Here is a 23432-nt window from a genome sequence, read left to right on the forward strand (position 1 = left end):
AGGAGGTGGAAATGGGAGACTCCTGAGGTAGGTCTCCTCTGCTCTGAAGTCGAGCTTGGGCCTGGCTGGGCTGCCCCCGCCTCCCCTCCCCCTTCCCCCCCTCCCACTTCCTGCAGGCTCAGGTGAAAAATAAACACAGTCGGCATTTTCCCTGCAGACCGCAGCAGCGGTCCGCTCACAGGCTGTGTGCACCTTGAGAGCTCTTGCCACCGCCAGCAGAGAAACTCCCTCGCCTCTGACGGTTGACTCTGAAAACCCCCAAACGCTTGAGCCCCACAACACTTTCCCAGCGAAGAAAGTTGCCGCTTCCTCTGGCCTCAAACCTGGGGGTGGGGGAGCCTGTGAGGCCTGACCAGGCCCTCCCAAAAAGGCCTCCCCATGGCAGGGGACTGTGCCAGGAGAAGGAACTCCCCCACCCCAAGTATCCCACCTCCAAATACACCAGGATTCTCAGTTGATCACTATCAGCAGACACATTCAATCAGGATGTATTTACTGATCTCCTACCAGGCAAAGGAGTGTTTCAGGCTGAGAGAACAGCATCTGCTAATGACAGGTGAGTGTTTACCATGTGGTAGGCATAGTTCTGAGCGCCTTACAGAGATTAACTCATATACTCCTAAAATAAACCTATGATATAGGTATGATTATTATCCCCATTTGATAGATGAGGAAACTGAGGCACAGAGAGGTTATATAGCTTGCCCAAGGTCACACAGCTAGTAAGCAGCAGAGCTGGGACTCTACCCACTGTACTGCAAAGGGCTTATGGTTATCATGTACAGAACAAGGTAAGCAGGGGAGGGAGTCCCAGACCTAAATCCAGTCTGTCCCTTCTCCAACGTAGTTGTTTCGAGTTACCCAAGCCTGTGCTTCCCTGACTCTAACAATGCTCCAGCAGGTTCTGGGACTCTGGGGATTGGGGTTCTGGCCACACTCCTTGCCTGCCTACCTGCCAGGGCTGCTGGCGCCAGGAGCCTGCCTGATGGCGATAGTTGGACATGGCCCCAGGGCCCTAGCCCACATCTCCCCTGCTCACCATCGCACAGCCACACCCCAGCCATGCCCAGCGACGCAGGCCTGCTCCTCTCCTGCCCGGGCAACCAGCTCTTCTCTGCTTCACTGCCTTTACCTACCCCTTCCTCCCTTTCCATACATCCTCCTGCTTCCTCCATACTTTCACGACTTTCCATACTTCCTCCTGCTCTTTGCCAGCCTGGTTCCTTCTCATCCTGACCTCAGTCCAAGGGTCACTTCCTTGAAAAGGACTATGACCAGGGTGGGGTTCCACGAGCCCAGTAAGCAGAGATGCCCACTTGGTGCAGAGGTCAGCCTGGGGGTCCTGGAGGGCAGAACTGGCTTCTTAGCCATCTCTGCCTCTCCAGGTTCTGTACTTGGCATGCTCACTAAGCCTTGTTGAATGAAGGCCTCTAGAATCTCCAGTGCCTCAGAACTTCTGCCTGCCCTACCCACTCATCTGCTATGAGCTGACTTCAGTCTTTCAGCTCCTGGCTCCTGAGGGGTTGTTCCTGATACCTGCTCTAGAGCTGGGGAGAGGCCCTAGGGCAGAGGCTGACTAGATAGAAAGGTGGGTTATTGATACAGTTACTGTTCTCTCTGCCAAGTGCACAGAGGTGAAATTGAGTATTATAAGTGGCACATGTGACAGCCCATTCGAGGCAGGCATTATCCTTCCCATTTTACACATGAGGGAAGTGAGGTTCACAGAGGTTGAGAAAGTTGCCTATAGTTAAACAGCCCTCTATCAAGTCAGTGCCAAGGCCCCCTTTATGGGCTCTCAGGGTCTTCAGTGATGCCAGACAGCCACACTCTCATTTCTCCCCTCCTCTCTGTGCTCCAGCCACTGAGGGCTGCTCGTCCCCAGGACCATGCTGTTCCCTCTGCCTGGAGAACTCTTCCCCCAGCTTGGTTTGGCCAATTCCCATCCATTTTTCAGGCCTCATCATAAATGAAACTTCCTCCTGGAAGCCTTTCCTACCCTCCCCGTCTGGGTAAGGGTCCCCGGCTATGGCCTGCCAATTGCAGCACTGACCCCAGTACACCATAAGTGTCTGCTCACTTGTCCATCTTCATGCCCTCCCTGAGGTCTGAGATTGGGCCCTGCACTGTTTCCATTACATGAATTAAAGCTGGATCTCAAAGCTGGGTCTCTAGCAGTACAGGTGGGTGGGGCCCAGTGTGAACCAGTGTTTAGGGACAATTTGGGAGCACTGGACAAAGTATCCTGGCTGGGGCTAAGCACAAAGTCGCAGCAGCATATAAGAGGCTGGGAGGAGCTGGGGCCACTGCTTAGAGTCAGGGTCATCCTGCCAGTCCCAATACCCTGCACCTCCTCCTACCCCCGTTTCCTCCTGCCTGTGAAACTTTGGGAGTAGAATGACCAGACAGTCAAAGCCAAGGCCGCCACTAGTTCATATGGAGCCTTTGTGCTAATTAGAAAAGGTACCCCTTCCTCTGCACAGATACTCAGGCCCACACCAGGGCACATGGCTTGGGGAGTGTAGTGCAGGCTGGGCTGCAGGTTTCAGCTCCTTGGCCCAGTTCCCTGGCACAAGCCTACACAGTGGTCCTGCTCAAAAGGCCTTCTCCACTTCTCACTTCTCTTCCCCATATTGCCAGGAGCCAGGCTTGGCAGCGTCCAGCTAGGCTCCATCCAGCACCTGGCCCTGAGGAACTCTGGTCAGGCTCCTCTCCCAGATCCAGGGCCTATCAAGCAGCCCCACAGCTCTCCAGACCTCTTTGTCTAGAGCTGGGGATCCACTGTTTAGTACCAATGGTGCTTAAGTGCCAAGGAGTCTGACCAGTTGCTGTGTGGTAACCATAAGAATGAACTTGCCAGAAGGAAGCAAGGCCCCCAGACCTTCCAAAGAGGACTTGACTGCATTATCAACCAGACCTCAATTTGTGGGCTCCTGCAGACCCCACCTCTGCAGATATACCCCAGCTAGGCTCATGCCCTTTTATGCCCAGCCCCCGCTCTAGGCCCTGCTTCCCAGGACATGGTGCTCTCCGCCTACAGCATGCTGGACGCCTTGTGCCAGACACCCACCGCAGAGCATGGAGCCGTGGCCATGTGGCCAGCTGAGCTGGAGGACAGGGGGATGGCTGGGCCACACCCTTGTGGACCAGGAGCCTTCAATCCTGCCTTCCAGCACAGGGCTATTGCCATGGTTGCACAGAGCCCTGCCAGGTACATTTGCCCAGTCCACCAGCTGCCTGGCCTCGACATCAGATAACAGGGCTCTGCCACAGCAGAAGTGAGGACTGAAGTCCCTGTATGCAGCCTTGGCAAACCACAGGCCTGCTCTAGACCCAGCCCAGCCCTGGGCACCCTTGGAGCTAGCTGAACCTCCCTGAGCTGAGTGGCCTCACCCACCACCTCCAGTGGTTTCTATGCATTCGTTTACTTGTGTTTTCCTTCTTCCTCTTTGAGGTAAACGCCCCTCAGGACAGGATGTTTTTAGAGGAAAAAAAAGCTTCCGGGAGCTGCTGCAGCTGAGCTGCTAGTTGATGCTACTGACACACTGTTTGAGGACTATGCAGCGGCCCTGGGGCTGGGCATCCCCCCAGCCCAGGCAGTCACTCACCCAGCTCGTCCTCATTGCCCAGCTATCCAGGAGCCTACCGTGGGCTGAAGCAGGCCAGGGCACAAGCTGCAAACTCAGCCTGTCTTTGATAGTAGGTAAAGCAAGGCTCTGGGGAAGGAGGCATTTGAGGAGTTCAGAGTTTTGTTCCCATAGGAGCAAAGCCAAAAGGCTTTGCAGAAAAGGCAGGAAGAAAATGGCAGAGGTGCAGATTCAGAGATGGAAGTCCCCTCGAGTAACAGCCTTTTGTGTGCTCAATATCCTGCAGAGTTCTGCCCTTCATCAGAATCCCTACCAGTCTTCCCAACTACTCTGTGATGTGTGCACAGATAAGGAAAGGGAAGTCTGGGGAGGTTAAACAACTTGCCCAAGGTCTCACAGCAAGTAGTGGCAGATCTGGATTTGAATCCAGCCCCTTGGGATTCCTGGCCAGAGATCTTTATCACTCAGCTACAGGCCTCACAGGCCAGCTGGTAGCGTGCCTGTGGAGACCACACATGGAGGCCCAGGAGCCAGGTGGTTCCCAGATTCTCCCCTCCCCGATGCTAGGTCTCCCCACCTTCAGCCGACTAAGGACCTGGGATCACTGATTTTGCCAGCAACACCCTGCCAAGAACCGTTCTTGGAACAAACTGACTGGCATTGTAGCTCTGATCTCCACCTAGGCCTATGTGAAGGGTGCCTCATAGGAGGTGATTTCAGTTCTCAGTCGTAAATGACTAAAGGAAACAGGAGAGGTCATCCCTACCCCAGGGTCTGGCTTGTGCTCTCCCCCCACCCCTCCACGTTCGAAAAGGACAGATGAGATAGCCACTGGCAGTGGGGGTGGCTCTCCCCAAGGCTTGTCTAGAAGAATAAGCATGCTGCCTAAGAGAGAGAGCTGGGAGAGCTCCGGGAGGGCCCAGAAAGGCGGAAGCTGATGGTCAGCAATGGCTCAAGAGTGGGAGGAAGAAGAGACTTGGAGATCTCAGCCTTAGCACTGCATTCCTGCCCCGATTAATTCCAGCAGATTCTGAGAAGCAAAGACCAGACAGGGGTCTCTGAGTTCTGGTCTGTTCAGCTGCCTGCACCACCCTCAGGACAGTTCTGCCCTGGGAACAGTCAGGAAGCTCACTCTGACTGTGAGGGTCTAACCCTTACAGCTCCTGCCAGCTAAGGCCCTTGGGGCTCTGCCAGGACTCAGTCCGGTAGTTCATCCAAAGGGAAACAAGGCAAGGAGTGGAAAGGAGCTGCTGGAGGCTTCAGGCCCCTTCACGCTCCCACCCAGGCCCCTCACACTCAGTGTAAGCAGAGGGAGGAGGTCAGGGCTGCTCCAACTGCCACGGGGGCCCTCTTGAGGCAGAGCTCCCAAATGAGGTTGAGGTAGGGGGTTTCAAAAACCACACCAAACAGCTCTTACAGGTACACACCCGGCTCTAACAGTATAAAAATGTAGGGAAGAGGGCAAAATACCAAATTCCTTGGGGTGAGGAGTAGTAGGAAAGGATGGGACAGGGGGAGCCAAGGGGACCCAGCTGAGCTATAAAACCCATTTTTTCAAAAATGAGTGGATAGATATGTTGCCTAAGAGGCAAGGCAGTGTGGTGGTAAGGACAAGAAACAGAGGCAAACGCCTGGGTTCAAATCCCCACTCCAGCACTTGCAAGGTGCAAGTCTCCACGCCTCAGGTTCTCTATCTGTACGATGTTTGTAGCTCATGGGTTAATGTCAGGATTAAATGGGTTAATATTTGTTTCTGCTAGTATTTTTTAAATTAATGAAGAACAAAATAAAAGAAAAAAAATAAGACAAAAACAAGCCTGTCCCTAGACCATGGCTTTTCAGGAAAGCCGGCCTTTGTGCCAGGCTGGGGCTGCTGGCCCTCAATTTCCTTTGGACTGCTGCCTGATTGCTGCCTGATTGCTCACTGCTGGGCTCCCGACTGGCCTTCGATGACCAGAACCGGGGGGCAGGAGGCAGAGGAGGGCAGCAATAGAGGAAGAAACTGCGCTCAAAATGCCCTAGCAGGATTAGCAGGCAGCTCTGGTTCCCAAGCAGCTTTCCCATGGCGGGGTGGGTGAGGCACACCCATGCCCAGGGACACTCTTGGCCTCCGCAGTCCAGCCATTCCCAGAGACTCAGGGCCTAGGAAACCCTCTAGCCCAACCCGCGACCACACAGAGGAGGGCACCTGGCACAGAGAGGTCAAACAGTGAGCGCTGAGCTAAGCCAGGACCAAAAGTTAGAAAGAGGAAGGAATTCACTTACAGATCATTCTTAACTGTCCTTGAGTCATGCATCAAACCTGATTCAATCTTAAATGTCATTTATAAACACTTTTCCAGGTAACATTTATTCTGGAAGCCCTAGGCTCTTGCCTCCAACCAAGAAACACAACCCTTTCAGCCCTGGGAGCCCTGACCTTGCCAGGTGTCCAGGGAGGAAAGGGTCCAGCCCTGATCCAAGCCCAGAGCTATGAGGCCACACTCAGGAGGGGCAGTGAGGGCCAAGTCTGTCCTTGGGGAGAGACTAATCCAGCTGGATCCAGCTTGTGAACCCAACAGGAGTAGGGGTAATGCTCAGCTTCAAGACCTGCAATGCCCCCATCTCCTCACATCTGAGAGCAAAGGAGCACAGCAGCAAGGAGCAAGGAGGTAAAAGAGACTGAGTTCAGTCCTGTCTCTGCCAGGTACTAGCACGTTCTTAACCTCTGAGCCTTAGTTTCCCCATCTGTAAAATGAGAGCAATAATAATATCTACTTTCTCGGCTTCTTGTAAGGATCTTGATATTGGGATTAAAAGTCCATGGCACGGGCCTCGCACTGGAGGAGTTCTCGACACACAGTATTGTTGTGGTGGCTGTTATTCTCTCCACAGCTGTTTACTGAGCACTCACTGTGTTTCATGCCCTGTGCTGGGCACTAAGATTCCAGCAGGGAAGAGGACAGATGTGGCCCAGGCCCAGCCCTTTTTGATCCAAACCATCATTCCTGAAACCCCCACCTCAACATGGTCATCAAGCCTTGTGGCCTTGGCAGTCCCAGCTCCATCTGTCCCCACACCCTACGGACTGTGGTCACCCCCCTGCCCCACCCATGGGGTTGCCCACCACAGCTGGGCGGCTCCCAAGCTGCACCCTGCTTCAAAGCCTGCCAGCAAGCTCTGGGGTGGCTGCCGCAGCCCGGCATACACTTGGGGCCGCCCCGCCTGGACTCTGGCTGTACCCAGCAGAGACCTCACTGCTGCTGCCGCAGAGCTCTCCACAGGCTGCCTCTCAGCGTCCCCGAGGGCCCACCCACCCTCTGCCTGCCTGGCCACCAGGCCAGCCACAGAGCCATCTGATTTGAATGAAACTTCAAACTTAATGACTTTCATGCTGGTTATTTAAAACGCAATGTAATTTTCTTAAACACCCTATTATTTCCTTTGATAGCTACAAAGCTTCCCCCAATCCTATAAGCATGTTTATTTTTAGGGAAAAGAGTGGTTTGCAGTTGGTCATAGAGACCATAGGGAGAGGGAACCCACAGAAAGCAGGGCAAAGAGTCAACCCTAGCAGCCTGGAGCCCCACAGCCACCCTGCCTTCTGCTGGGGCAGGCTCTCCACCAACACCAAGGAGTCCTAGGCAGGCCCCTGCCCTGCTCACACAGCACATCAACCAGTGGCCCTCCTGTCCACCATCTGACAGTGGCCAGGTCCCCCTTCCTGTGCTCCCTCTCCACAGGGCCCCAGTGTCCTCATCTGTAAGATGGCTCCCCATGGACATTCCAGGCATGTAAGGGGCTGGGGAAAGTGTCGTGGGGCCATCGACCCCTAGCTGCCTCCTCTTGGCTCTTCCAGACCTTCTGCCCTGGGTAAGGCCTTGGGGTCCAAAGCTCTGACCAGCTGGATGAGATCTATGCCCAGATAAAGTGGCCCCAGGCAGTGGCTGCCCACACTGGGAGGGTGGGAAGGTGTGGCCCTGCCAGTTGGGCCTCCCTAGCAAGGGAGGTGGCCTGGTGGTGGGTGTGTGTGCAGAGGTCAGCTGAGCCCCGCCAATGCGGGGCGTCCTCTAGGAGTCGCTATTTTTAGATTCCAGGCTTTCATGTGGCCAAATGATGTGGAGTTTACAAAGCATTGGTAATGCGTTTCAAATGGAGGCCCAGCAGACTGGGAGGCTGGGCCTGCTGCCACCAGAGCCAGGTCAGAGTTAGTCAGAATACCCTCAGCCTGGACTCCCATCACCTGTCCCTCCCTCCCCACGATCTCTTCTTGCCTGATGGGGAGGCTGGCCCTGGAGCAGTCCTTGCATTGCCCAGTAAGCCCCACCTGAGGCCCACTGGAGCCACAGGCCTCTCCAACCAATACCTATGTGAATCTCAGAAATCCTCTATGGCCAGAGATCCCCATTCCCATTTTAGAAGAGGAAACAGATCTAGAAAGGTTAACATATTTACTTGAGGTCACACAGCCAGGGGAGGAGTGGCTCTGGTCCCCTGGTTTCCTTCCCCATCACAGCCCCTGCCCTCATGGGCAAACTGGGCTTTCTGAGAAGGGGCAATTTGCCAGCCTAGACGTTGTGGGGTGGGGCAGCCCTAACCACGCAAACCCCTAAAGCCCACTGTTCCCTAGGAACATCCCACATCCTGCCCACCCATGCCTGCAGCCTCAGTCGCATGCTTGTCATTTGGAAGCAGATAGTGTGTTCCCATCCCTGGAGAGAAAAGAAGTTGGTTGTTTTAATGGGAGGGGTGAGAGGGGTAGTGGGAGCTTATTTGGCAGAGCGTCTGCTTCCTCTGATCTCCAGAGAGCTCTGGCTGTGGAGTTAGCTCAAGTATGAAGGCTATGTGTCACCAGTCTCCCTCTGGGCTCTAAAGCTGTGTCTGCTGGCACAGCCCAGGCAGGCAGACTCCATGGGTGGGACAGACTACATGGGCAGGCACCCACAGGAGACAGCCAGACTCATGCCCATCTTGGCCCCACCCCAGGCCAGGGCCCCTATCCAGCAAGGGACAGTGCCTCCACCCACCAGGGGACTGAGCCAAGGGGAGTCCCATGTTCCAACAGGACCAGAAGAGGCCAAACCCTCTGACCAGGACAAACCCACCTGGGTTGCAGCTCGGAGACTACACATGCCAAGGCTGATGCGGGCCACACCTTTTTAAGGGAGGGAGGTGACACCCAGGTCCAAACTCCAAGCATCACAGGTCTGCGAGCTGAGGCAGCAAACTGCCTGAAGGAAAGAGCTAACAGTGTCCTGGGTTCTGAGAGACCTTCCCCAGACTCCTGGGGCCCTGGAGTCCTGCTAGAGACAGTGCTGGGGAGAGGCGCTCTCCAAACCCCAGCTGAATCACCAATGGGCCTCTGGGGTTCAGTTCCCCTCAGTAAACAAGGAGCCAAGACCCTGACTCATCACCCTGGAGAGAGACTGAGAGTCAATGAAACAACATGACTATGGAACTCTCCACCTCTGAGGCACTCCTGTCTCGCATGTGCCAGCACGCTTGGGTCACCCCTGCCCAAAGCCCACCCTCTCCCTTGACCCTGCTCACACTCCTCTAATCACCCCTGTGCCTCCCAGTGTCCACCCTGCCCCAGCTGCCAGCTCTGCCTCCTTCGCCCTCCATGTCCAACTCAAACCACCTGCCGGTGGACACCCCCCTGCCCTTCTTGCTGCCAACGTGCTGCATGTGCCCACCAGCCACTCCTAGGCTCAGGAACCAGTGCTGCCTGGACATCAAGGTCACACACCAGGGCCTCAGTGCCAGCCCTCCTCCAGCTTCCCCTCATGCCCCTCGCAGACCTTGGGCTTCGGGTCACCCTTCCAGTGACTAAGAACATACTAACTTCTGCCTCTCCTCCTCTGCTCATGCTGTCCCCGTGCCCTAGAACGTTCTCCCACTCTCACTTGCACAGGTTCTGGACCAGCTGGAACCCTCCTCTTTCAGGAAGCATTCTTGGCTGCCCCCACTGGCCTCTCTCTCTCCTCAGTACCCTTTATCCAACTCGGGCAGAACCTCAAAGCCGACTTGGAGCCCCTTTGTCTTGCCAGGACTGAGCTCTGGGAGGGCAGGGGCAGCCGCCTTCTCTGTGCTGAGCCAAGGCCAAGTATACGCGGGTGTGGGGGAGGCTCAGTAAATGCCAGGAGGGGTCTGGACCCAGGATTCTAGATAGAGCAGGCACTATGTCACCCACCAGCTGAGGGCCAGGTGGGCTGACTATCCTCTTTGTACTGCCCCAGGGGAGCTGGCTGCTGAGCTGAGGAAGGGAGAGCGTCACAGACTCCAGTCCAGCCTCAGCTTCAGGAGTACTCCACCTGCTTGGCCCAGCATCCTTTATAAGGGCCATTCACACACAGTGTGAACAGTCCCTCCTACAGTGGCTTCCACTCGTAAAGCACTTACTATGTGCCGGGGACTTCACATACACCATCTCATTCCATCCTACAGTAACCCAAGGAGGTAGTAATCCTCATTATCCTTGTTTTTAGATGAGGAAACTAAGGCCCAGAGGGGTTAAGTAACTTATGCAGGGCCACTCAACCAAGGAGTGGCAGACATGGTATTTGAGAGTGGATCTTCCAGACTCAATGCCTTCCCTTTCCACTCCTCTAAGGGGCCTTGGACAAGTCCCTTCCTTGACCTGGCCTTCCTGTCCCCACCTGCAGAAGGAGGGTTGTTACCCGAGGATCTGTGCACGGTACCGTTGGGGGAGGGGGAGCCCCTGTGACCTGATAAAACACCTGTTTCCTCCAACGGAGTCTTGTTTGTACACAGTGGCAGGAAGCAGCCAGTCACAAGGTAGGAGGGAGTGTGACTGCAGGGCTTCGGGACCGCAGCTGCCCAAGGGGCTCGGGGGGGGAGGCTGTGGCTCCGCTTGCCCTTCCATGCGGCTCTGTGCCCACCCTGATCCAACCTGACCTCAGCAGTTACGCGACTTGAAAGCAGTGCCCCTGGAGCCCATTCTTACAGCTCAGCTAAACCTCCCTTCCTACAGGTGGGGTGTGGTCTCAGGAGACCATGGGCTGCTGGCAGCCTCAGGAGGGGATCACAAGCCCTCTCCACCTTCACCCCTACTCACACCTGAGTCTCAGGGTACCTGGGGAGGTAGGCAGTGCTGGTATGAATATCCCCATTTGCTGGCTGTGGAAACTGGCTCTGTGACACCCCGGTAGGGCCAGGGGAAGAATATCGGGGTCCTGGCGACCAACCCAGGGCTCCCTGTCAGCCCCTCCACCCTGCTGAGCTAGAGGAGTGGGCAGACAGCCCTAAAACTGCAGCCTTAGGGGACAGGGTGGGGCTTGGGTCTGCAGAATAGGCCTCCTTCACGGTGCTTTCCTGAAAGCCGTCCAAGGGGCACCTCGAAAGCAAAGTTCCACCCTGGGGGCAGCAGAGGAGGGCTGCAGACTTCCCAAATACTGCAGCCAGGACCACACAGCCCTCCAAGTCGGGAAAGAACGCAGGTCCAAATAACCTTTAAGTCCTACTGCCCACCACGAACCTATTACATGAACAACAAAAAGAGAAAACTCTGTGTTAGCTGTGCTTGGGCCCTGCAAGGAACCGTAGGGAACTGGGGCCGCAGGGAAGCAGAACACCGGGATTCTCCCCACTTCTTCCCCCAACAATTCCCTTTGGATATATGTTCCAGGGAAATAATCAAAATGGAAACTAGGAGTGATTTGTATAGAACATCGTTCCCGCTGGCAAAGAAGGCAACCTGTGAACAAACTAGAAGCCACCTAGGGATAAACAAACAAGAAACATACAAAGATCTGACATGGGCACTGTCTGGAGGCCTGCGGACACGCACCCCCACACCAGGGGAAGCATCAGGGCAAGAACGAGGGGGTGCATGCCGGGGGTGACCATGTGAGAAAAGGTCTGAGAGTGGTTCAGGGGCTAATACCCATGTGAGTCTTTTCCCTTTTTTTCTTACAAAATAGCATAAGCCCCTAACATCTTGTGTAAAGGGCTTCTATATGGCTGGGGAAGGGGGGTCCCTTTCAGACAAATCTTTGGGGTGGTGAGAGAGGATTCTCAGGATGGAGTGAATGGCTATGGCCCCCATCCTGGCCCCAGGAATAGCACTTCCCCTCCCAAAAGTCCCTAGGTGAGGTAGGCCATCGAGGAGGGGTCTGTACACCTGAGTCCTGCCCCCAGGGTTCAGACCCCCAGACCCCTGTGGCCCAAAGTGGAGATATAGCCTTCCAGTTGGGAGTTCATGTGGGGCCGGCCTACCACTGAGCCACCACTGGCCCCAGAGGAGCCAGGACAACAAGGGAGGACAACAGGGGGCTAACCCACCACCCCCTGAGCCCAGGCACCCAGCACCTGGCACCTCCATTGCACTGCAGCCTCCAGTCCCCACTCCAAATCTGGGAGGAGGGCTCCCCACTCTCTTTGTGCAGATGAGGAAACTAAGGCTCAGAGATACTTCTGACAGGTGGGCTGTCTTTGGTCTAAGCATGGCAAGTCCCTCATAAACCAGCCAACCACCTTGGCCTGCAGAGCTGCCAGGGCGGACAAGGCAGCAGAGGCCCAGGGGGATGATGAAGGGTCCCACTTGGATGGCTAGAGGTCTCTCGAGGAGGTGACATTTGACTGATGACCAGAATGAGGAATAAGAAGGCGGCAGCTATGTGAAGAGCTGGGGAAGAGAATTCCAAGCTGAGGGAACAAGTGCAAATGTCCTGGGGTGGGAAAGAACCTGATGGTTGTAAAACATATCAAGACACTGAGGCGGCTGCTATTTGGAGAGAGAGAAAAAGTATGGTGCAGACGAGGAGGGGCAGGCAGCAGGGGCCAGCCACCCAGGCACTCAGGCTGTGGTAAGGTGTTCCGAGTTTACTCCAAGAGCAATGGGAAGCCACTGCAGGGTTAATCAGCCAAGAGATGGGATTGACTTATGTTTGGCTGCTTTGTGGAGCCTGGATTGGGGGTTAGGTTGGGAGCCGGGGTCGGGGCAGAAGGATCCTGGAGGAGGTAGTTATTGCCATCTGAGTGCTGGATGGCGAGGGCTTGGACTTGGGGGTGGTGACTGAGATGGAGACGTGGAAGATGTTTGGAGGGGAGCCCAGGTGCCTGCCAGTCCCCTCTTTGTCTTCATCTGTCAGACAACTCTGTACCTTCAGGAAGCTGCTCAGCAGACCCTCCTCCACAGCCTAGGCAGGGCCAGCTCTGCCCATGATGCCCCCAGGAGGGCCTTTTGTGATGGTACTCCTCCAGCCAGGGCCTGGTTCGGGTCTATTCATCTGTCTCCTCTGCTCAGCTAGGCACTCCCAGAGGCAGAGGCTGGTTCTGATCCATCTGGCGCACAAAACCTGGTGCCCAGCCTGGTGCCAGACTCCCTCCTAACAGGCTTCCCTCCAACCAGAGCTGGTGATCGATCATCACTAACCTCCCCAGCAAGGCCTTGCTGCTCGCTCTCTGATGGGTGTGGAGGGCTGGGTGGGTGCATCTCCGCAGAGCTCCCCCAGACAGGCTGGCCATGTGTTAGCAGCACTTCCTTCCTTTGCTCAGGTCTTGTTCATACCCTCACCTCCCGCTCCTCCAAGGCTCGTTCGCACAGCCCTCACCTGGACCTCAGACCTTGGAGTCAGGGAAGAGAAGCCCAATGGCCAGGAGCCCACGCATGAGTCCACTGCCTCAACTGGGCTGCTCCACACTGGAGCTGATGCCTGGCCTCCTGGCTTAGGGCACACCCAGGCACCAGGGTGGCTGTGGAGGTCAGGCACAGGGAAAGAGCCCCAAATCCCTTCAAGGGCTGAAAGACTCAGCTTTCTTTTGGATTGAGATGTGATTCACATACCATAAAATTCACCATTTTAAAATGTACAATTTAATGGCTTTTATACATTCACAAAGTTCTGCAACCACTCCCACTATCTAATTCCAGAATATATTCATCACCCCAAAAAGAAACCCCATACCCGTTAGCAGTCACTCCGCGTTCCCCTCTTCCCTCTGCCCCTGGCAACCACTCTACTTTCTGTCTCTATGGATTTGCCTATTCTGGACGTTTTATCTACACAGCAAAAGGCTAAGCAGCCTTCCAGGCTATAGGCTCCAAGTGGAGCCCATAGAAAGGGCCATGTGAGCGACACGGCCTCACATCCTTTTTGAGATGAGGATTTGCACCAGACTGTCGGTCCCCCGCACATCCAAGAGTCTAAGTTTCCCTAAGGAGTGATGCCTTACTCATCCCAGAATCTCCTCAAAGTCTGGCCCAGGACCAGCTCACTGGCCCTCCACTCCCCTCTGAATCTCAGAGCAGAGCAAAGAAAACAAAGCAAAAACAAGCAGTGGCTACTAGCCTAGGCTGCTAAGTGTCTGCAAGCCTACATGAGATGCCTGACAAACATCAGCCATGAAGTAAGCTTGACCTAATTCCCCCTTCCCCAAACTGTTTACAAGAATACCAAATACCAAATACCAAAAAGAAGCAAACTTTTTGGAAAAAACCTCCCTGTCCCCTTGCAGTTGGCTGTGAGATGGTCATTCGGCCCATTGCTCCTGGCAAAGTTTGAGCTCCCTGCTCTAAGGTGTCCAACATGGTGGCCACATGGGCATTCCATCCACACATGGGCAGAGGGGGTCCCTGGCATGGGTTTTCCCTGTCTGCGGAGGACAAGTGATTGGCCTTGAGCTCCTCAGCACAACTGCTAACCACCTGCATTCTCTCAGAGAGGGCTGGGCAAAGGGTGAGGGGGCCTAGTTCTAAGGCCCATGGGCAGGGCTGGCCAGCGTGTCATCTGTCCCCTGCATGGGTTCAAGAAAGCATGGCTTTGGAAAAAGTCTCCAAAGGCAGTTTCTCCTCAGGGTCCCTAGAAGGGGCTCCTGACCCACTTTAAGAGCATCTTTTCTGATTCCAGACACATGAACCTTCAATGATGTGATAAATACGCTCCCAAACCAGGGCTCAGTCAATTTTGCTTTTTAAAACCCAACCATATTTTAAATGTCTACACAACTCTTCGCGTAACACAAGCTAACTACTTGTACTTGCTATTTGTTTGTTAAATATCAAGTTTGCTTAAAAGAGGCTCTCCTACATTCACCGACATCTTCCTTACCAAGTGTCACCCCAACGTAGGCCCTCGCCTCTGTCCTTGTCCCCAGCCCCATGGAGCAGCTGGTGCCAGGGCAGAGAAAGTCAGTGCCTGAGCCATCCTCCTCCTCCTGTGTTCCCAGAAGCCAGGCAGTGGGAGGCTGCAGCTGAGTAGGGAGGAGGATAAGGGAATTTGCCTCTCCTATAGGAGAGGGTGTGACACACAGAAATGCATCTTCTGTAGCTTGAGAAAGATCCTGAAGTTGAAAAAAATAAATGATCCAGGCTGGGGAAGTGGTGGTGTGCCTGCCCCCACCCCTGCTCCTCCCTATCCTGACTGCTGGAGTCGGCCGCCTGCCCGCCTACTCTTTGACCAGTGTAAGCTAAAGGACACCAAATGGTCCCATCACCACACCCTCACAGAGAACGAGGCCCTCCCACTCCAGGCACTCTCCCACCACTTGCCCACTCTGTGAAAGGAACTCAGAAACACTGCCTTTTCCCTGCTCCGCTGTGGAATCACAAGAAGCTGGAGGGGAGCCTGCCCTGCTAGGACCATCTTGGGGGCTAGGCCTTTGTCCAGTCATGGTTATCACAGTGACCCCTGCCCTCATCCAAGCAACTCACCTGCTGGTGGTTTGGCAGCGGTGGGTTATGTCAACTTGGCCCAAAATGTAAGGGTGTACACCTTATAGGAGGCCCCAAAAGCATCCTTATTAAGCATCTGCTTGTGCAGGGCTATATCAGGTAGCAAGGTCAGAGGGCGAGCCCCTCCCCAACAGACTTGGGAGGAAGCAAACACCTCATGGACTGAGCCACTCCAGAACAGAGAGTCAGACAGACAGACCACTCAACCAACATGCTCATTTTACAGATGAGGCAATGGGGGTCCAAAAGGCAAGGAGCTCATTTCTCGAGTCAACCATCTACCAGGTTTTCCATCCTGGGTTTCTGGAGTGAAGCCTCAATCTGCCTTCTCATCTCCCACCAGCTTCAGCATGAAACAGCTCTCAGAACCAACCCTCCTCACTCTTGATTTTAAACAGCCCAGCAATCACCCTCCTCCCTCTGGGTGACCTCCACCACTAGCCACATGAGCCTCCCACCGGCACTGGGCCCTATGTGCACCCAACACCTGCCCATCAGAGTCCCCCAAACCTTGCACGTACTCTAGGAGCTCTGACCTCACCCCTGACTCGAGCCAACTGAGGACAACCTGAAACACTAATCTGATTTTTTTTCTAAGTGTAGCTTTACTGCTCCAAAGCATTCAGAACGGGTTCTTCACACTTTAGGCCATCTGCACCAATGGGCAGAAAAGCATGGTTTGTAAAGATCATGAAATCTTTGCAAAGCACTGGGTACTTAAACCCAGTACTCCTGTGTATTTGCAAATTCATTAAACAGGCCCTTTACCAACACTACTGATTTGAAACACCCTTGCAAACCCTTCCTGGTGCGTTTGAGACCAAGCCAGCTTCATAAAAACCCACTTTCCACACATCGTTTTCAGGGTCTTTCTCTGGCAAGGGTGCACTCGTACCAATAAGGAAAGAGCGAGGAGAGCGTGTTTCTCCTGCACAAACAGGAGATCTGAAGCAGACCAGCTTGTCTGCCCATTCCTCCAAGCAGAGAAGCTCGTGGGAGAGCTCCAAACGGCAGAGCTCACAGCTCAGACCACACTGCGAACACCACCCTCAGAAGGAGCGGCGGTGGTCTTGGCTGAAAAGCTCTCAGTAGACTCCACCCCAGCATCACCTAGCACCAGGTCAGGGCCTGCACATGCTTGTGAGCAAGCTAGGAAGACAACAGCCAACAGCTAGAGGGAAGGGGGCTGCCCAGAGCCGTCCCTTCTTCGTTCTGCAAAGTTCTCCTTCTGGTTCAGATCCCGCTGGGTGGATACGGAAAAAGAGACCAGAACAGAGTTCTCATGTATCTACTTTGTTGTAGGCAAAAGTCACTTCTCGCCCATGCCTCACATACGCGGTCAAGGAAGACACAGGCATAAGGCAGGCTGGGCTGCTGGGGCCACTTACCAGCGGGGGCTGCGGCTGGGGGTGCTGCCCTGCTCCGGAGGGGGGTGGGTAGTGCATGAGCAGATTGAAGGCGGAGTAGACGGTGTCTTTGTACATGCCGCTGGCGCACTCCGGGGCCTTCAGGCCTGGAAAAACCACAGCTGGGTCAGCCGCGCCAGCCCGGGCAGCTCGGGCTGAAGGCTGTCTGCTCTCCAGAGAAAAAATAAGAATTTCCAAGGGGTCGCCTTCAAGTTGGTGACTTGAGAAGGAACCGGCTGTGGGTGCCTGAAGTGCCAAGTTTTGACGAAGGACCCCTGGTCCAGGCCTCCCCTAGGCGGCCCCTACTTGACCCCCACCGGCCCTCGGGCCAAGGAACCTTGGCCACCGCTCCCTCCTCCAGACGAGGGGATTAGTCAGTCACCTGGGCAGGAGGGGAGGCGGAGATGGCGGGGGTCTGTTTACTCCTATAAAGGTCAGGGCACCGGAAGTGACTCGAGCCTGGCGGCGCCCGGGAAACCCGCCCCCCACTCCTCCCACCCCCTGGTTTTACCGCCTCCGGGAGCTGCAGCAGGGGGGAGGCACCCCCTCGGCGGCCCCTCTCCCCCGCGGAGGCCTTGGCGGGAGGAGGGGAGCCGGGCCGTGCAGAAACTCACCGTCCTCCAGAGACTCTGCAAGTTTGTCGGGGAAAAGTCTCTGCGAAGTGTGTTGCCGCCCGAGAGCCTGCGGGGAGATCCAGAGGGGCCGTGAGGGGCGCTGGGGCTCGGGGCCTGGGACGGGGGGGCTCTGAGGGATGGGGACCCCGAGGGCCACAGGAAGGAGCGGCGGGTCTGCACCAGCCGAGCCGAGCGCAGGGGCGGCACTCACCTCGGCCCCGACCTCGGCCTCGCCGCCGGCCCCGGCGCCGGCCCCCGGGACCCCCGCGCCGCCCGCCGCGACCTCGGACTCATTGACGAGCGACGACTTGAGCTCGGCCAGGTCGCGCTCGGGGCCCGCGGCGCTGTCGCGGCTCTTGTCGTCCTGCTCCTCGCCCTCGTCCTGGAAGGCCAGCAGCTCGTCCGGCGCGCCGAGGTCGTCGCCGCCGCCCGCGCCGCCCCCGCTCGAGTCCAGCTGCGGCATGATGCGCTCCGCCCGCGGGTGCGCGGGGCGCGGGAGTGCGGGGCGCGGAGCCGGCCCGGGAGGCGGCGAGCCCGGAGTCCGGACCTCGGAGTCCGGACCTCCGAGCCCGGAGCGCGGCGGGCGGAGCGCGGGCTGACTCCGCCTGGGCGGGCTGCGGGCGCGGGGCGCGGGCGCCAGGCTGAGCCGCTCCGGGAGCTGGCGGGTCCGAACATCAAAGGCGCCGCCGGCGGGGACGCCGGGGGCGGGCCCGGCCGAGGGGCGGGGCCAACGCGCCAGCCCCGCCCCTCTCCCGGGAGAGGCAGAGACGAGCCCAGTGGGCACAGTCTTAAAGGGCTCGCTCTCCGGGCGTGACGGGAGTGAGGCGTCAGACGAGCCTGGAAAGCATCACCCTTCTCCTGAAATGCGGGGACTCTAAAAGAGACTCCAGACCCCCGCTTCCTCACCTACAACGGGAGATTCCCACCCCGCGCCCAGGTTTCTCGCCCAGCTGCCAGGCCTTTAGAGAAACTCGAGCCAAGGTGTGAACTGAGTCGTGTGCCCTGGGCCCAGAATGTCCTGGGCTTGGACCTGGGGGTTCCTAGATCTTGGGGGCTGCTCGAGGCTGTGCTTGAACTCCAAGCCGGCAGGGTTAGAAGTCCAATTCTCTGCTGCGTCCTCCAGGCATAGGACAATCTGGGACCTCCTTCCAGGTCGCCCGCACACAGCGCAAACACGAGTATAAACCACGAGTGTATACCCCTTACACATTTATTGAGCTGCTGTTGCATACGGGGCTCATACATCACACATCTGTGATGGACCCCTTGGCCATGTGGCGGCTCCGAGGCACGAACACAGTCAGGAGGACAAGGAGGAAGTATCCCGCCTCCCGCATGCCGCCTCCGCATGCCGATCCTCCAGCAGACCCCCTACCCCCCACGACTCTCCCAACTCTATTCTACGCCTGGAACCTGGGGCCCGAGCATGCGAGGCTTTGGGTAGACACGTGGGCCGCGGGATTCTCACAAGGGCTTGGTTGTCCGAAGCAACTCAACCCAGGAAGTCGCGTTCCCGCAAAGCCCATTGACTCCGAACGTGGCGCGGGCGGGCCCTGGCAAGATCCAAGCTGCAGGGACAATATAGCCTGCGGAGCCCGGGAACCGGCGCCAGCTCCCACCACATCTACAAAGCACCCGGGGGCATGTCCACGCGGGCCTGCCCAGCACGCTTGGCCTCGGTTCAGCCACGGCATCGAGGAAAGATACCGGTCCTTTTGGATGGCGGTGCAGTAAGCCGTAGCCCTCAGCAGGTTTCTGTGCTGGATGCCGTGTAGACATTCCTACTTCTCCCGAAAGCAACGGAGGCAGAGGATATTTGGGAAGGGAAGGTGTCTTGGATCCCTCTGCGGCCCAGAGCCCCACAGGACCCCTGGCAGCGGCACAAAGCCGGGCAGAAGAGGGCCGCGCCGCCCCTCCGGGGCCAGGCCCAGCCTGGCTGGCTGCGAATCAAAGAGCCAGGGCCGTCCTTCTCCGCGTTCAGATCCTATCTGCGCCCGCCCAGCGGGGCGCCTCGGCCCCCGCCCCTCAGGGCTGGCGTGCCCGCTTTTCCTCCCTGCCAGGGGCTTGGGGGTGGGGTGGGCACTACTGTCAGCTTGGCGATGGAGATGTGGGGAGGACCCTGCCCCCGTTAGGTCTCCCCAGACTCCTTTCCTGAGTGTGAGCTTGCTGCCCAGCTTCGCCTCGTCGCCTCTGGAGATGCGCGGAAGGGCTCCTGCCTGAGGCAACCCGGTCCGAGCTGGAGCGAGGAGAGGCCCATGGCCTCCCCCACCTCAGCCCCTGAGGTTGTCGGGTCTGTCTCTGGGATGAGCCTCCTCTGGGAGAGCTGAATGGGAATACGGATCTGCCTAACCCAAAGGCTTTGGGGGTCCTCCTGCATTTGGGGGTGACCCTAGCTTAGCAGGAGCCTCCTCCAGGACAAAGGTCCCCAGATCCATCAGGTCCTAGTGCACAGAGGCCAGTGGGGGTTGAAGTTTTCTCCAGGCGGTGGAGAAAGGAGAGAAGTCAGGGCAACGGTGAGGTGGTTGGTTTGTTTTTCTCAAAAAGGTTAAATTTTTTTCAGCTTTGAGTATTAGCCTTTAATCAGAGATTATGAACTTTCTGCTTTAGTGGCATGAAAACAGCCTTTCTTTACTAAAATGATGGTGAGAAATGATTTTTTTTTAATGTCCTTATTTGACAACGAAAAACTTGGCTACTCTCTGTTCACTCTCCCACCTCCAAATTTCTCTGGATATTTTATAGGGCTGTGAATCCCAAAGTCTGGGGACCACTGCCCTATGGGGTCATGGCTCCAACCTCTTGCCCTGCTGGCTGGAACGAGGGGCGGGGGCGGGTGAGTAGGGAGAATAAGGGTGTGAGGAGGGGTAAGGAATGGAGAGACCACTGAGTCACAGACATCCAGAGCCATGCTGACATCAGCCTGAAGGCCTCCTGAGGGAGCGCTGCTGTGTACCTTACCCTGGGCTCAGGCCATGGAGAGGAAAGGAACCAGGGCAGGGTGGTGGGCGCTCCTGCTTTCTAGGAGGCGTTGGCTGCTTGAGAAGCTGAGAAATGATTAGAGCTGAGTTTGTTGCTGCGTTAGTCTTTGCAGATCTTGGCCAGAAGGGGCTCAGATATGTTGAGATCAATGTGGCTGTAGTTGTCAGATTGGCTTCCTGGAGGAAGCGGACTTCATCTGGGCCTGGAAGTCTCTATAGGGCTTGAAGAGGTAGAGAGGAAAAGGAGCTCAGGCTTGCCCCCAAAAGGCAGGTGCAGCCCTGCAGCAGGCCCTTGTCTGGTCAGCACTGATTCCACCACCATCATCATCTGTGCAATGACTTCATATTCCTGAGTTATTGCTATGTACCAGACATCATGTCAAGAGCTTCACTCACATTATCTCATTTAATCATCATACCAATCCTATGACCTAGGGACCATTATCCCCATTTATGGATGAGGAAACTGAAGCTCAGAGAGGTTGAATAAGTCACCCAAGTTCTCACAGCTTGGAAATGAGCGTCAGAATTCCAAACCCAGGCAGTCTGACTCCTGAGCCCACACCCTAACTACCACACTCCAGTGTTCCATTATGACCTCTAAAATTCAGAGGGGATCCTTGTCTGCTCTGTGGTCTTTGCAGACAAATGTTAATGAATGAGCTGTCGCTAATAGACTTTCTGGGTGGCTCATGTTGCATGGAGAGGCCACCAGGAGGACTGGCGACTCTCCCTGGTTAGTCTATAGGGTGACTCAAGCCCTTTGCTGGGTGAGAGGACCCAGAGGGTCTCTCTTGAGTCAGACAAACCTCAGTCTGTACCATCTCTCCCCTGGGCCCACCCTAGACTGCCGCTCCAGACACTGACTCAGATCCATACAGAGACAATAGGCCCTGGGGTTCTTCCACGGGCTGGTTAGGGGATCTGCTGTCGCTGCCCTCCTTGAGGTGACCAGGGAGTTTTGGAATCAGGGCCAGCTTCAAGGAGGCCCCAGAGTCTTCTGGACTCATGCAGCCCAGCTCAGAGCTGGAGATTTAATGAGCCTTCGTCTTCATGCAAATGAACCAGGTGGACATGTGCTGTCCTTAGATGCTGGATGCAGGACAACGTCAGAGCTCATGAGGGTTGAGGGTCAGAGCAAAAGAGCTCCAGCTTTGGATTTAGGCAGACCTGAGTCTCCGTCCTGGTCCTACCATTTACCAGCTGGGGAACCCCAGACAAATCACTGACCCTCTCTGAGCCTCAGCTTCCTCATGGGTAAAATGGATGTCACACCAAGCCTGCCTCACCCTGCAGGAGCGAGGATAAGATGAATTATGACTCCTAAGAAAGAGCTTAACACAACGCCTGGCACATCCCAAGCACTCTAATAAGTGGGTGCTCTTGAGCTAGATATTTTTCGGAAGTTGTTAGGCTAATTGGCTCTTCATGTAACGTCATGTAAATCATCTAAATGTTCTCATGGCCTGAGCCCACTTAATCACAGCTGAGGCTGAAAACACACATTTCCTTTCCTTTTCTTTCAAGTTCCTTTAAGATGAAAAGCCCGCGTGAACTCTCTGACCTTTTCTAACAGGGAGACCCTTGAAATGTGGCATTTGCAGAAGGCGACTCAAAGGAGCCCCAGATGGATTTGGTAAATTACAACGGGGAGAGGTTCAGAGTGGCGTCTCTTCCCGCCCGCCGGCCCGCCTGGCATCCTGTTGGGGCTTGCCCACCGCCGCCAGGAGGCTGGGCTGCCGGCTCCGGGCAGGGACACTTCCCGTGGAGCCTTCTGTCTCAGGGCAAAGCCTGGTCACACGTTCTAGAGTCAGACTGTGGTTTGTTACTAGAAACACAGTTTGCTCTCTGGAAACTCAGTAGTTTCCCTGCATGTTTGTGCTTGTGTGTCCATGTGTGTGCATGTGGGTAGTTGTGGCCTGCAGAATGGCACAGACACACAATTGCTGTGATGTAACTACCCTGGGTCAGGTACCAGGCAGCTGCCTTTAAAATGAGGCAAGAAGGGTTTGAGGTCTTTTCTTCCTTCTTTATAATCTTGTGTGGGTTCTCTCTCCCCACCCCCGGTTTTATGCAATAACCAAAAATTGCTCTTAAAATAAAAATTTAATAATAAAGCTAGAATTTACCTATTCCTGATGAAACCCCAAGGAAGTTTGGCCAAATTGGCTTGAGGGGTGTGGTGGTAAGATTACAAAGAACTGTCCCACAGGTTCAGAGGGCTTGTTAGGACAGTTTCCCATGGGCTAATTTCCCACACGGTGCCAGCCATTGTTCCCAGTGACTGGGGCTGGGAGTCATTCGCCAAGAGGAATAAATAGCCCTGGGTTTCCACAGGAAGGTGTCTGGAGTCTGAGGCACCAAGGTGTCAGCAGCAAAGGCAAGCTGGGAGTGGCTGCTGTCTGCCAAGCACCGTGTCACCAGGGCGCACTGGTCTCCTAAGAGCTTGGTGGTGGGAGGCCTGTGTTCCGGTCCCTGCTCCACCTGGGTGAACTGCCGGGGGAACTCAAGTAAGTCCTCTGCCTTCTCCGGGCCTAGTGCCCCTTACCTAGTTCCAAGGATGCAGGAGAAGCCCACAGCAATGAGACCAGACCAGGGATGAGAGACGAGAGGCATCGCAAGTGCAACAAGAAGTGGGGGATTCTGAGACCAAACATCCAGGTGGGAGTTGCCTGCAGCTTCACAGAGGAGTGTGGCCACATTAAGTCGTGTTTGGGGCGTGGAGACAGCCCCAGACACCTTGACACAGGAATGTCTTTCTGGGAGACTCCATTGGGTGTCTGTTTTTGAGACAGGGCTGTAAGGGCTTTGCTGCTTATCCCTAGGGCTTGACACAGAGCTAGCAAATGGCAGTGCTCACAAATGTTTGCATGGATAACTGAATAGATGGATGGATGGGTGGATAAATGGATGGATGGATGGATAGATGGATGCGTGAATAATTCACAGCAGTGATCACTTAGAGTCTGGGGAGGAAGTAGCAAGCCCAGTACCTGCTTTCAAGGAACTTGCCATCTTATGGAGGACATAAGGCCAAATAGAGCTTCTAGGAGCCAGGGGTTCAGAAACATGGCTGTTGTATGCACATCATGGCACACAACCTGGCAGTCAGGAAGGGCTTCCTGGAGGAAGAAGGTCAGCATAAGAGACAAGTAGGATTTGAGAGGATAGGG

At 55.7% G+C, this 23432-nt stretch overlaps 1 protein-coding gene across 6 annotated transcripts in view; it reads right to left on the reverse strand.

Annotated features, from left to right (window-relative positions):
- TCF7 (transcription factor 7) overlaps positions 1 to 17931 on the reverse strand; it is a 34088-nt gene extending 16157 nt beyond the window's left edge. For 4 of the 6 annotated variants that reach the window (XM_046667889.1, XM_046667883.1, XM_046667885.1 and 1 more), the window contains exons 1-3: positions 17493 to 17930; positions 17282 to 17348; positions 16650 to 16774 (exon numbers count right to left, since the gene is read on the reverse strand). In XM_046667889.1, coding sequence (XP_046523845.1) covers positions 16650 to 16774; positions 17282 to 17348; positions 17493 to 17744 — 444 coding nt within the window. In that variant the 5' untranslated portion in view covers positions 17745 to 17930. Of the gene's footprint in view, positions 1 to 16649; positions 16775 to 17281; positions 17349 to 17492 lie in introns of all 6 variants that reach the window. The other 2 variants (XM_046667886.1, XM_046667884.1) reach the window with 2 other exon arrangements.
- Between the last annotated feature and the right edge of the window lie 5501 nt (positions 17932 to 23432).

This window comes from Equus quagga, chromosome 7, assembly GCF_021613505.1.
Source record: "Equus quagga isolate Etosha38 chromosome 7, UCLA_HA_Equagga_1.0, whole genome shotgun sequence".
Taxonomy (NCBI): domain Eukaryota; kingdom Metazoa; phylum Chordata; class Mammalia; order Perissodactyla; family Equidae; genus Equus; species Equus quagga.